At 37.5% G+C, this 13718-nt stretch overlaps 1 protein-coding gene across 1 annotated transcript; it reads left to right on the forward strand.

The window, feature by feature from the left end:
* The first annotated feature begins 1479 nt into the window (after positions 1-1479).
* LOC121509219 (eukaryotic translation initiation factor 4E-binding protein 2-like) lies at positions 1480-4863 on the forward strand. The gene is made up of 3 exons (XM_041786431.1): positions 1480-1913; positions 3793-3978; positions 4213-4863. The coding sequence occupies exons 1-3, from the start codon at positions 1778-1780 to the stop codon at positions 4242-4244; spliced, it is 354 nt and encodes a 117-aa protein (XP_041642365.1). The 5' UTR covers positions 1480-1777; the 3' UTR covers positions 4245-4863.
* The last annotated feature ends 8855 nt before the right edge of the window (positions 4864-13718 follow it).

Here is a 13718-nt window from a genome sequence, read left to right on the forward strand (position 1 = left end):
CTATTTGGATTGCTAATATAACAGAGGTATTTATTTATTTATTTATTTTCTAATACAGAAGAGACATTATTTCTATCATTATTTCATTTGTTATTTGTGAAACTTGTCATAATAAAACATGTTGACTAACCTCTGAGAAGTCGATCTGAATTTGTGTCTTTGGTTATAGATAGTATTTGGTAATATGTCAATTTTCTATCCACACAGAAGAGGCATACTTTAAATGTATCTTCGGCCATCAGGTAGCAATACATTACAAACAGTCATGATTCTGTACTGCAAATCACTGTATGGGCTCAGGAACATTTCCAAAAGCTGTCTGTTAATACAGTTGGCTGTGCCATCCACAAACACAAATGTAAGTTAAAGTTGTAACATGTACAGAAGAAGCCAGATGCGAACACGATCCAGAGAAGCTGCCATCCCCTCTGGTCCAAAGCTTATCTAAATGGACAAAATGGCAGCAAAATGGAAAACTGTTCTGTGGTCAGATGATTTAAAACGTGCTTTTATTTTTGGAATCCACAGCATGGTATCCTGTGGACTAAAGAGGATAGAGACCCTCCAGCTTGTAATCAGCGCACAGTTCAAAAGCCTGCATCTCTGATGGTATGGGGGTTGGGTTAGTGCAGGGGCAGCTCTGGAAAGGCACTATCAATGCTGAAACTCCATAGAGGTTTTACAGCAACAAATGCTCCCATCCAGACAAAGCTCTTTCAGGCTTTATATATTTCAAGCAAGACAATGCTAAACCACATACTGCATCCATCACAACAGCAAAGCTTCACAGTAGATGTAGTAGTAGTCTGGCCTGCCTGCAGTCCAGAGCTTCCACTAAACAGAAAACATCTGGCACGTCATAAAATAAAAAATCCAGCAAAGAAGGCACAGGACTGTTTGGCAGCTAGAATCTTACATCCAACAAGAATGGGACAACTTTCCTCTCCCAAAACTCCAGCAACTAGTGTCCTTACTTTACAGACTGTTGTTATAGAAGCTACACAATGAAAAACATGACCCTGTCCTACTTTTCTGAGATGTGTTGCAGCCATCAAATTCAAAATAGTTTATGGAATGGTAAATTGTCTTAGTTTCAACATCTGATATGTTGTTTACATTATGTTGTGAATAAATTATAGGTTTAAAATTCTGCGACTCATTGCCTTCTGTTTATATGTACAATTTACACTGCTTTTTTTTTTTAGGAGTTTGGGTTATATAAAATGCATTCAATAAATATGTCATTATCACCTTTTGTGTATTTCAGGTGGAGAAAATATGGGGAGAAAAAATATTGGATTTTCTCCAAATATATAGGTGTTTTTTCCCAAAACTTTTCAACCTTATAAAACAAATAGATAAACATTTGTTTAGAAATAGCTCCTGAACTACCGGTATGTACAGCCAAAACATACGCATTATAATCCAGCAGGGGGCAGTATAGGCTCATGTTCAGCATTGTTTTCTTCTGCAGTGCTGCCTGTCTGCCCTGTCTGTGTTGTTTTTGTGTGCGTGCAGAGTGAGGACGTGTGCTCAGGTCCTTTTAACAAAGAGCCTGGACACTGTGAGTGAATGTATGTGTGATGTGACAGCTTAGACACTGCCTTTCATCATTTGCACTTATGACACAGACCTATTTATTTTTATTTATCCGAGATTTTGCGGAGCCAAAGCAATATATCTGACACGGGCAGCGTGGAGCTTTGTTTAGTCGAATCAAGACTCACTGTCTGTTTGATTTAGTTAGATAGTTTTTGTTACTGATACTTGAGAGAAGATGTCCACTGAGTGCCAGAAGACCACTGCCAAGGCCATCCCGTCCACCAGGAGGGTGACCATTAACGACGCAGCGCACATGCCCCATGACTACTCTACAACTCCCGGAGGCACCCTGTTCAGCACCACCCCGGGCGGTACGAGCTGTTTTCTTACTCTGTTTCAACATAGGTATGTAAAGTATTTATGCTGTTATTCATTACATGTATGCAGTGTGGAGTCTCCTCTTCTAAACTGCTGTGTTGTCAGTGGGTGCACAGCTCAGGCTAACTCCATGCTGCTGTCAAACGGGGCACAGCCAGCTGCTAGTTCTGCAGAAGCTAACTGCTAATGCTAGCTACTCATCGTTTGGTCCAAAAATGAGAAGTTAATCCTTACTCTGACCAAACAAACTACATGTAACATTAGAGATGAATATTGCACATTCTAATTTATTTTCTTCGTCGTGAATGAGACTTTCCAAGGGTGTTTATCATTAGTTTGAAGAGCTGCTTTGTGTATGTTGGCGACACCTACCGCTCACTGCTATTAATGACGCTCACTGTGGTCTGACGTCACCGACAACGTAATTCACGATTGGTTGTTTCCGGAGCTAGCTAGCTTGCTGTTGAACGCTGTTGAAGCGAGCTCATATCATGTGACCCCATTGACTGGTTGGCCGTACGTCAACGTCGCCGCCATATTGCCAGAGGCAGGTGAGCTATGCAATTCAATACAAATAAATAAGGAATATGTAAGTTTTTGAAATAAGAAGCACAAACGATTATATTAAATCAATTTTTAATTAATTCATTTAGTAAGCCATCACTGAAAGTAAGCCATATTCACATAAGCACCGATAATGAAAACCACTTAGATAAAAAGAAAAAATTAACAGTGAAACACATATGCATATTTTTTTTTCTCATAATTTTTACAATAAAAAGGTATTCTCTATCATTTTGAACTTTCTTTTAATATTATATATAATCCTAGTTAATAATATATGTACTCTCTCTCTCTCTCTCTCTCTCTTTCTCTCTCTCTCTCCATGTAAAAAAAAAAGAATAGTTTCTTTTGTGTTTATTCAACAAAATGCTCTTACAGACAATTGCTGTGCTCCTGGCTTATGCCTTCCTGGTAAAACAAAAATTAAAAAACTGGTGCCAAACCATCACCAGGTGCCAAAACTATGAATACTAATGAATAAATGTGAAATGGTGAAACTAGACAAAATAATGCATGTAGCTCCAACAATTAGTAATGATTGGTGTGGGTATGTGGCATTTTGGCTGATGCCACTCCCCCACTCCACTGGTGAGATGCCAAAAGATTCTGATGGGGGACTCACTAGTACATCCCCACTTCTTCAGAAGCCTCATGGAGATGCATGGTATTTGTTTTTTGCTGATATCAGCTGTGCCAATATTTTCTTGTTCATTTTAGCTGATACCAATATATTCCCAGCTTTGTAACTGTTTATAAAAATGTAAAAAAAAAAAAAAAAAACACAAAGTGTCTTGTGTGAAAAGAGAGGCTATGTCAAACAGGGCTGAGGGATGGCAGGGAAGTTGATGGTCTTGTAGTTGTGAGGCGGGGTACATATAATTTGCTGATATCGACTCTACATATCAACAGGATTTTCCATATCTGTTGATATGGGGTTATTTTTAAAGATGTATTTTTGGGCTTTTTATGCTTTTATTCACAGAGGACAGTGGATAGAGACAGACTCAGGGGTGAGAGAGTAGGAGAAACATGCAGGAGAGTAGCCACAGGCTGGACTTGAACCCAGGCTACATGCATACATGGGGCACAACCCAACCATAACACCATGTGTGCTTAACATTGAACTTTATAAGCTAATATTTGTATATCATTTCCAATATTATGCAGATAATGTCTTGAATCCCTAAAGGAGAGAGAATAAAAGGATGCAAATATTAATGTATTAGGAGTTGGAGAGGAGAAATAGTGTAGGTAGGATTGTTAATTAAAGTGACATGAAGCATCTCATGCTTTCTCCTCTCTCAAAAGGAACAAGGATCATCTATGATCGGAAGTTCCTGCTGGAGCGCCGTAGCTCTCCAGTGACCAGAACTCCTCCACAAGGCCTGCCCAACATTCCTGGTGTGACCAGTCCTCCCTCCAAAGATGAAAAGACTCAAAACGGAGAACTACTGAACAACAACAACATCACTGCTCCTGAAAGTAGCAGCACTGGTATGCCTACAAGTTATGGATTCGAGTATAAAAGTAAAGCTTTACACATACATATTTTGATCCAGTTAAATTGTTTTTTTTTGTGTATAATTTAGTGTTTGATTTTCATGAGACTAGACAGACTAAAAAAAAATCTTTTTTTTCTTGTATTACACATCCCTGTGTCAATTCCCAATCAAACATCGGACGTAAATATCTTATGTAAGTTATTGATTTTCTTTGTTTTCATTCAAGGTGATGATGCTCAATTTGAAATGGACATCTAGACCATTCCGGTACGAGTGTTAATACATCAGACTTCTTGATATGATGCTGTGAAGAAAGCCTCAGGAGCCTGGTCTGTTTCCCTGACATCCATTCCAAGAGGACAGAGGTTTCCCCTCCATGTCTTCAGTGTCTTAAAGTCTGTCTGTATCGAACATGTTTTCCTGTTTTTGCCCAGAACAAATTCTAAACTTTCTTTTTGTTGTCTGCCTGAAGGCTTAACCCTGATTTATATGTGACTAAGTGTGCCTTCCTGTAGTGGCTATGAGATAAAAGTCAACACTGAGATAAATTTTACACCAACTGAGCCTGATCTCTGAGGACTGTGAAAAATGAAATAAAATGAAGGTCAGTGTAGGAAAAAGAACAATTAAAATCTGCTGAATTTCTAACTATATCTGAACCTTATGTGCTTTTATTTCCTGACACATCTTGTCACAAACTGCCTTCAGATCTTTTAAGATGGTCGGTAATTTGTCATTCAGCTGTTATAAACGAGTTCCTCTCCTGAAGTGTCATACAGAGAATGTAAAACTTAATTTTCTGATGAAATTTTGAAACAGATTTTCACACGATTTGTAAGGTGACAAACCATTAAAACAAACACCATGAAAGCAAAAACTCTCCTGTTGTGTATTTGATTGTTTTTGATTGAGCCAAACCCAAGTACTGTGCATTCAGAAAGTTTTTATATCCCCTTCACTGTTGACCGTTTTGTTATGTTAGAGCCTGATGCTACCATTAAAATTTTGTCCACGTTAATCTACACACTGCAAATTTATGACAAAAAAACTGAAGTATCACATTGATCCTTTGCAGCAAAACTTGAAATGTAGCTCAAGTTCCTCCCATTTCTCTTCATCTTTGCGGAGACGTTTCTACACTTTGATTGGAGTCCACCTGTAGTAAATGAAATTAATTGGACATGGTTTGGAAAGGCACACACCTCTCTATAGAAGGCCTCACAGCTGAGAATGATATCAGAGCAAAATTCAAGCCTTGAGGTCAAAGGAACTGCCTGCAGAGCTCAGAGACAAGAATGTTGCAAGGCACTGATCTGGGGAAGGCTACAGAAAGAAATGTGAAGGTTCCCAAGAGCACAGTGGCCTCCATAATTCTCAAATGAAAGAAGTTTTGTACAACTATTAACTTCCAAGAGTTGCTCTGGGGAGAAAGGCCTCAGTAAGAGAGGTGACCAAAAACCGATGGTCACTCTGACTGAGCTCCAGAGATCCTGTGTGGAGATGGGACAAAGTTCCAGAAGGCCAACCATCACTGTGCTCTTGTAAACTTTCAGAGCCACAGTGTTTTTCTGTAGCCTTCCCAAGATCTGTGCCTTGCAACAATCCTGTCTCTGAGCTAAAGTACTGAATTTCAAGTGTTGTTGCAAAGGGTCTGACTAGTTTTGTTAATTTGTCATAAATTTGCTAAAAATTCTAAAATTGTGTTTTCACATTGTCATGGGGCACTGAGTTGATGAGAATAAAAGTTAACTTAATTGACTGTAGCATCAGGCTGCAGCGTAACAAAACTGAAAAGAGTGAGGGGAGCCTGAATACTTTCTGAAAGAATTGTAGGTTTGTACATCAGTAGGCTAATAGTCAAGGCAGATGGGATCAAACATTGAAGTGCTTCAAGGTGAGAAACGTATAAAAACATTGCTCCAGCGTAACCTTAGGGAAAATGCACGGTAAAAATATACATACTGTAGATGTGTCACAATACAATCATCTAACTATATTGGTTCCAAAAATTCTACAAGGCATCAAAAGTGTAGACAAAATTAAGCCAAATTGATAAAAATAGAATTAAAATGAAACAAAATGTTTTGTTATAGCAGATTTAGAAAGAACTTTATGACCAGAATTCAATCAGATGCTATTAAAAAACTTTGTATTTTGATCTTTAAGGTTAACTCATCCTGTACATGTCTAAATCCTGGATTATTGAAGAATAATTCTCTGCTGTCTTTAAATAGTGAATAGTCACTCTTTGCATTGAAAACTGTGATCAAAATCTGTTTTGTTGTGTGCCGTTTTGAAAAGGTTAACTAGTTTAATTTGAAAAAGTCCTCTAGTGGTGTTAAGAATCAATTTCAGTCCATTTCATAACCAGAGTCAGGAGTTTATTTACCGGTTTGAGCACTACGGTAAAAGCTAGTAAATATCTTGACATTACGTGTCTAAACTGTTTCGATGTTGATTAACCTTCAAACACTTCCTGAGCTCCTCTGATTCAGCGAAGCTGTATCAGAGGAATTCCTCTCAGAGCTCACGGTCAGCTGATAACCTCAGCCAGTGGACTGTATAAAGAGAGGTCAATATACGACTGAACACAGCAGAGAGACACCCCCACCCTTTTGAGAGCTGGACAGGGGTCATGTTATCAACTATCCCAACTCTGTCGCTCTGTCCATGGTTTCCGTGATTTGTTCTGAGGTGGTTTGTAACCCTCCCATTAATGAGTTTATTATCATAGCATATAAACACTGATGAAATAGATGTAACAGGGCAACTCAGCTGACATTAAAGTTAACTAATCAACTGTAATTGGCTGATATCTTTACTTAGCACTAATTAGAACAACAGCTTAGGACAGCTCAACTGCTCATAAATGCAAATATCTAATCAGCCAATCACATGGCAGTAGCCAGGTGTGTAAGACATGGTAAAAATGATCTGCTAAAGTTCAAGCTGAGCATTAGCTAGCAAAGTTGGAACATACCATGGTTGTTGGTTTCAGTCCAACTGTTGAGATTTCCACCCACAGCCATCTCTGGTGTTTACAGAGTATGCTTGTCGATGGCAGAGGTCAGAGAAGAACTGGTAGACTGGTTGGAGCTGATAGGCAACAACAACTTGAATAAGCTTTCATTATACCAAAGCCTGCAGAAGAGCATCTTCACATCAACATGTTGAACCTTGAAGCTGATGGGCTACAGCAGACCACACACTAGGAGCCACTCCTGCTAAGAACAGGAAACTGAGGCTACAGATCACACAGGCTCACCAGTATTAATAATAGAAGGTTAGATAAACACTCCATAGTATGATTAGTCTGATTTCTGCTGTGACATTTGAATGAATAGGGTCAGAATATACCAGCCAGACCACCAACAACCATGGCTTTTTCAAAGTCACTGAAGGTTGTTGCACATGATGGTTTTCAAATCTGAAATGATTTTAAAAAAACATGGGAGTCCAAAGACAAAAGGATAGTTTCAAACAGTTTTTCATCTTATAATTCTCTGAATGCACACGTGAGACAACTAAGCCAGACTGTAAGACCACACACCAGAGTCTGTAGTAACAGTTTCACAGTAGAGATTTCACATGAATGAGGTCTCACAGAAACAGCTGTAAAAGTATAACTTCCAGTTGGTGAAGCTACCTGAACAGCTATACCTAATGAAGTGGTCAGTAAATGTAAAGCTCATCACAATGCAATTTTACTCCATTCTTCTTTGCAAAACTGCTCAAGCTCTGTCAGGTTGCAATGGGATCAGAGGTGAACAGCCCTCCTCAAATCCTGCCACAAATTCTCTGTTGGACTAAGCTCTGGCCTTTGACTTGGCCACTCCCAAACATTTTCCTTGCTGTCGTTAAACCATTTCTTTGTAGTTTTCACTGTATGCTTCAGGTCATTGTCTGGCTGAAAAATAAATCTTCTCCCAAGCTATAGTTGTCTTGCAGAATGAATAAGATGATCTTCCAGGATTTTCTTTTATTTTGCCCCGTTCATTCTACCCTCTACTGTTCCAGGCCTTCCACGGCTGGCTGCTAAGAAGCATCCCCACAGCATGATGCTGCCAACACCGTGCTTCACAGTGGGGATGGTGTGTTTGTGGGAATGTGCAGTGTTCCATGTCTGCCAAAAATAGAGTCTAATGGCCCAAAAGCAGCATTTTGGTCCCATTGGACCAAAGAACTTTCTTCCACTTGACCGTGGGGTCTCCCACATGCCTTTTGGTGAACTTTTGTTGAGATTTAATCTGAGTTTTCTTCAACAGTGGCTTTCTCTTTGCCACTTTCCTATAAAGCTTTGACTAGTGAAGAACTCAGGCAACAGTTGTGTGCAGAGTCTCTCTCATCTTAGCTGCTGAAGCTTGTTACTCCTCCAGAGTAGTCATAGGTGTCTTGGTGGCTTCTCTCACCAGTCTCCTTGCATGTTCACTCATTTTGAGAGGACAGCCTGATCTAGGCAGATTTACACATGTGCCTTATTTCTACCATTTCTTGATGATGGCTTTAACTGAACCTCGGGGGGTGTTCAGTGCCTATCCCCTGACTTATCCTTTTCAATAACCCTTTCTCTTGAGTTGCTTGGAGTGTTCTTTTGTATTCATGGTGTAATGGTAGCCAGGAATACTGATTAACCAGTGTCTGGACCTCCCAGACACAGGTGTCTTTATGCTACAATCACTTGAAACGCACTCACTGAAATTCACTGAAACAGAAGTACGTTTTCACTTACACTGAAGAGCTGTTTTTTTTGTTTGTTTGTTTTTGGCAAAAAAATAACAAATGATATTGACTATTATTGATGTACAAAATATATAAATGGTTTAACACCCAAGGGGGTGAAAACTTTTTTAGAGGCACTACACAGGGATTTTGGCATCCTCTCTTCAATGGACAAGGTGGTACATGTTACATTTTTGCGAATTTTGTCTAGTTCTTCTGTAAATTATATTTTTAACTAAAAACCTTCTGTTTCCCATTAGAGACAAACATTGCAAACAAACAAAATGCAAACAAGGCTGTTTCTGCAGTGTGCTGTTTTCCCTGCAGGTTTTTAGGCATTAAAAATATCTGCACTGAAATAATCTCTCTCAGCTCTGGTGGTCTCATTTGCTGTTGCAGCTCATTAAGGGTCACAGTATAATTTATAATCTGTTTTTCAACAATCTGAAAACACCCCTAAAGGAACTTTAGCATGATCAGTGCATAACTCTTAAACCAGGTTTAACTCAGCATAAAAATCCATGTAAAGACCAATGTCATTATGTCATCTCTAACACCACAAAAGTCTACATTTATAATAGTAGGCAGTTTAAAATAAGAGTCAGACTAATGAGAGAAAAAAACAGGATCTCTGTCTGCTCTGTGTCGTCTGTGTGGATTGCACAGTTTCTGCTGGTCAGATCCAGTCCGGCCTGTCTGCCCTCCACAGTAGCTCCAGCATCCAGACGCTGACTCTCTGCTCTCCTTCATGTTTGTTTCTCCCCTTGTCACCTCTGCTTCCTGACACCCCTCACCCTCCTCATCCCCTCCCCTAAATAAACAAATGCTACTGCTCTCTCTCTCCCCACTTCTTCTCCCTGGCCCCCCTTCAGCCTGCATGTTTGATCACAATCCACAAGGCAGCCTGGGCACTAATGAGCCGTGATGATGTGAGCTCTGATGTGGATTGGAGGTGAGGACGGCAAATACACTAAAGATGAGAGGTGGTCACAAGCCACAGTAGATTAGAGGGATTAAGATGGAGGTGAGTTTCTATGAGCAGGTTGAGCCTATAGGGATTGTTGATTAATCAAAGATTCTGATTTGTAGTTTTAAAGACAGTGATCAGCAATTTTAGTTAGCAAGGAGGTCACAGTTGATCTATTTTCACTACCAGAGGGACAAACTGTGACAAAAGGAAATAATAACACAGTTATATTTAATGGTATTTAAATGAATTGAATAAATATATAGTTTTCTTTGGAATTTATTATAGTTTCAAACTCAAATGCAAAACTAAGGATAATTTAATGAGCTTAACATATTAAATCCAGCTTACGCCCCTTTTTTATGCAGTGAACAGAGTGTTTTCTTGTTATTGAAGCATAATTTACTTATGTTGCTTTTATGTATATAAATTTAGTAACTGAAAAAGCTCTACAGAAGCAATTATGGCCATTTAATTTCTAACAAAGAACAAGATATACACCAGTAATCAATGGGTATCATGTAAATCAGGGATGTCAAACTCAATCACAGCATAGGCTGAATTCTGAATTTGGGTTCAACCTGAGGGCCGAGCAGGGTCAACATTTAACCATAAACTGTCAACCTCATTTTCATTAGCAATGGATTAGGTGTAAAACAGCCTCAGCACTGATGATGAAGGATTTTGAAATGGAAAAAGGTCAAAATGATATGTTGAAAGGCTTAAAATCTGAGATGAAAATTCAAACTAATTAGCTCAAAGGTGCAAAACATGGCATTTAAAGTCAAAATAATGTTTTTAAAGGTAATTATTTGAGACAGAAAGTTGAAATCATGATTCTTAAGAGTCAAAATAGAAGGTAAATTCAAAATCAAAGTGTGAGAAAACATTTACTTTTTTTATTTAAAGGTCAAAATATTACTTAAAATTCTAAATTGAGGATCTAAAAGGTCAGATTATGAAATAAAAGTCAACATAAGGAGTTAAAAAGGCAAAAACGCGAGAAAAAAAATTTATAATCATGAGTTTAAAAGGTCAAAATATTACTTAAAAATTTAAAATTGTGGATCTAAAAGGTCAAAAGATACGATAAAAAGTCAAAATTGTGAATTGAAAAGGTCGAGTAAAAGTCAAAGTAAAAACCATGACTTTGCGTCATGACTGTGAGGTGCAAAATTTAAAAATATGAAATGAAAACAAATGTATTTTAGCACATTCCTGATCTTTTTTTCTAATTATTTTAACTTTTTCTAATTTTTATGACTAAACAAGGCTATTTTAGATCATCATGGTTAAGTTTACATTTTTAAACTGGAGGAAATCTGCAGACCTCAAACCAGTGGGCCAGGTAACATAAAAATATGATATGAGGTGGTGGGCCGGGTGTTACTGTACCACGGGCCGGATTTGGCCCCCAGACCTTGAGTTTGACACCCCTGATGTAAATGCTTCTATTGTTCATCTTTATTCATTCTTAACTCCTTCGTGGCAGTTTGCCATGCTAACATCATGTTAACTCTTTATCAGTGTTTAAAACTGGACCACAGTGAGATCATTTACACCTCATTAACATCTGTTTTGTACTGTGGTCTTAAAGATCAATCATAAAAACAAACCTGCTCTGAAATCTATAAACTGTAACAAAATATTCAGATCTGCTTCAGGAAAAAAATGATCACGCTGATAAAACAGATTGCGGATTGTATATTTGTATTAATAAAAAGCAGGTGAAATATTTAATGTTGACCTCAGAGCCACTGGTGTTTTGGGCATGTGGATACCAGAGTGTCTGCACTTAGTACATGTATCTTTCCTACACATTTACAATGTGTCTTCAGAGAGAGCACGCAGCCAGAATTCACTTGCCTGCCTTTTAAACAAATATGTGACTCTATGGTTAATTCGTTTACAGTGCCTATAGAGAGTATTCACCTCCTTGGATGTTTTAAACTTTTATTGATTTAAAAATGTATCATTGTCAATATAATTTGGCTTTTTTTTTTTTTTACAAAAACAGTTCTATAAAAACCTTGTTCATGTCAAAGTGAAAACAGATTCCTACAAAGTAATATCAATCAAACAAAAATATGTAAGGTAAAAAGTGATTTCAGAGTTACGGACCTAATCTAACAGAGGTCCAGCCAGTTGGTGCTGGTAGTCTCACAATTAGTGAAATGTGGATCACCTGAGTGCAGTGAATATGTCTCAAGTGATTAAAGTATAAAGACACCTGTGTCTGGAAGATCCAGTCACTAGTTCATCAGTATTTCTGCAACCATTACACCATGAAGACAAGAGAACACTCCAAGCAACTCAGAAAAAAGGTTTTTGAAAAGTATAAGTCAGGGGATGATAGAAAAACATTCCAAGGCATTGAACATCCCCCAGAGTTCAGCTAAGTCCATCATCAATAAATGGAAGGAATATGGCACATGTGTAAATCTGCCTAGATCAGGCTGTCCCCTAGTGAGATAGTCCACCAAAACACCTATGAATATTCTGAAGGAGTTACAAGCTTCAGCAGCTGAGATGAGAGAGAGAAACTCTGCGTACAACAACTGCATGTGCAAAAGGAGCTCCAACCAAGTACTGAATGCATAAATGAGCAGATTTTTATGAAAATTCTTCATTTCTGCATTATAAACCCTTTATCTGGGCTGATGCTTTATGAAATTCTAAAATTTTGAGGTACTGAATTTTATTTTTTGTGAGATTTTATCATCAAGGTTAAAGCAAAAAAGTCTTGAAATATTTCACTTTGTATGAGATGAATATAGAATATGTGGAAGTTTCAATTCCTGAATTAAATTAGTTGAATCAGTTAAATCAAATGTTTTTTTGCATTTTGGCAGTCTATGGTAGATCATATGCAGTCTGAACTATCTGATTCTGTCAAATGGTCTTCAGTACACATTAGGTTCATTCACACGATGCATTAAGGATTACAACTTTGTGACTGAATGCCTCTAGCTGATGTTATTCTGTGTAAATGAAAGGTATAAACAACCCCAGTGTGTGAGGAAAAGGCTACATGTGACTGCCAAATGCCCAGATGTTCAAGAGCTGTGATGAGGAATCAAAATTACAATGATTAAAATAATGATTACAGAAAAAAATCTAAACTTTGTAATATGAGTTATTAAGAAAAATCAGAAAGTTATGCATAGAAGCAAGTTCTACACATACACATTCATATAATATAAATGCTAATTGTCCTTTACTGTTCAAAATTATTCCTAGAAAGTTTTCACAATATTAAAACAAAAAACAAATGTGGTTTTAAACTATTATCTTATGTCTTATCTAGTTTGAATATGGACTTTAAAATCATCACATGCTGTCTTTATAAGAGCCTTATTTCAAACTGTGCATTTTGAAAAATCGCAAACCTTTAATAGTCATTTTTAGGGGTTATTCAGCAGGTACAGTGTGGCAGATATTGTTTTTCAAGTGTGCTTAACGATCTAAATATGTAACCTTGCATAAATTAGTGTCCTTGTGTTTTTAATGGCATAGATTTGCACATAAAGTCAGGCACCTTTTGGTCTTTTTGGCATTTTCATTTCTACTTAAGAAGGGGCTCTAAAAGGCTGACTTTAATCAGGTTTCAGCTAACATGAAAATATAGGTTTAATAAGGGTATTTATGCTTAATTAAGAGTGAGTTCTTTACATTGGCTATATTAAATGCATTTATAATCATAAAGCTCAAACACATCTATATGTGTGCATATGTCTGCAAACCCAAGTAACAGGCATCAAACTTGATACCCAGACTTAAAGATTAATGACATTTATGAAACCAATTTAAATCTATAAGGTAGACAGACAAGGTATCACAGTTAAGTCAAAATAAATGTTTTAATATATTTTCTATATATATATGTACAAAATATACATTATGATGTATAAATAGAATAAACTTTAAACATTGCATTACTACCATGACCCACCCAGCATGGATGAAAAATGTTCATGCACACAAAACTGTTAAGTCCAATCATTTGCTGTAAAAGTCTTTGACTAACACTGTCCTTTTGGTTCTTA

This window comes from Cheilinus undulatus, linkage group 5 (assembly GCF_018320785.1).
Source record: "Cheilinus undulatus linkage group 5, ASM1832078v1, whole genome shotgun sequence".
Lineage (NCBI taxonomy): Eukaryota > Metazoa > Chordata > Actinopteri > Labriformes > Labridae > Cheilinus > Cheilinus undulatus.

Coding starts and splice junctions, on each gene's coding strand:
- LOC121509219 (XM_041786431.1), top strand. CDS start 1,778: ATGTCCACTGAGTGCCAGAAGACCACTGCCAAGGCCATCCCGTCCACC. Junction 1,914..3,792: donor GTTCAGCACCACCCCGGGCG/GTACGAGCTGTT, acceptor CTCTCTCAAAAG/GAACAAGGATCATCTATGAT. Junction 3,979..4,212: donor TCCTGAAAGTAGCAGCACTG/GTATGCCTACAA, acceptor TTTTCATTCAAG/GTGATGATGCTCAATTTGAA.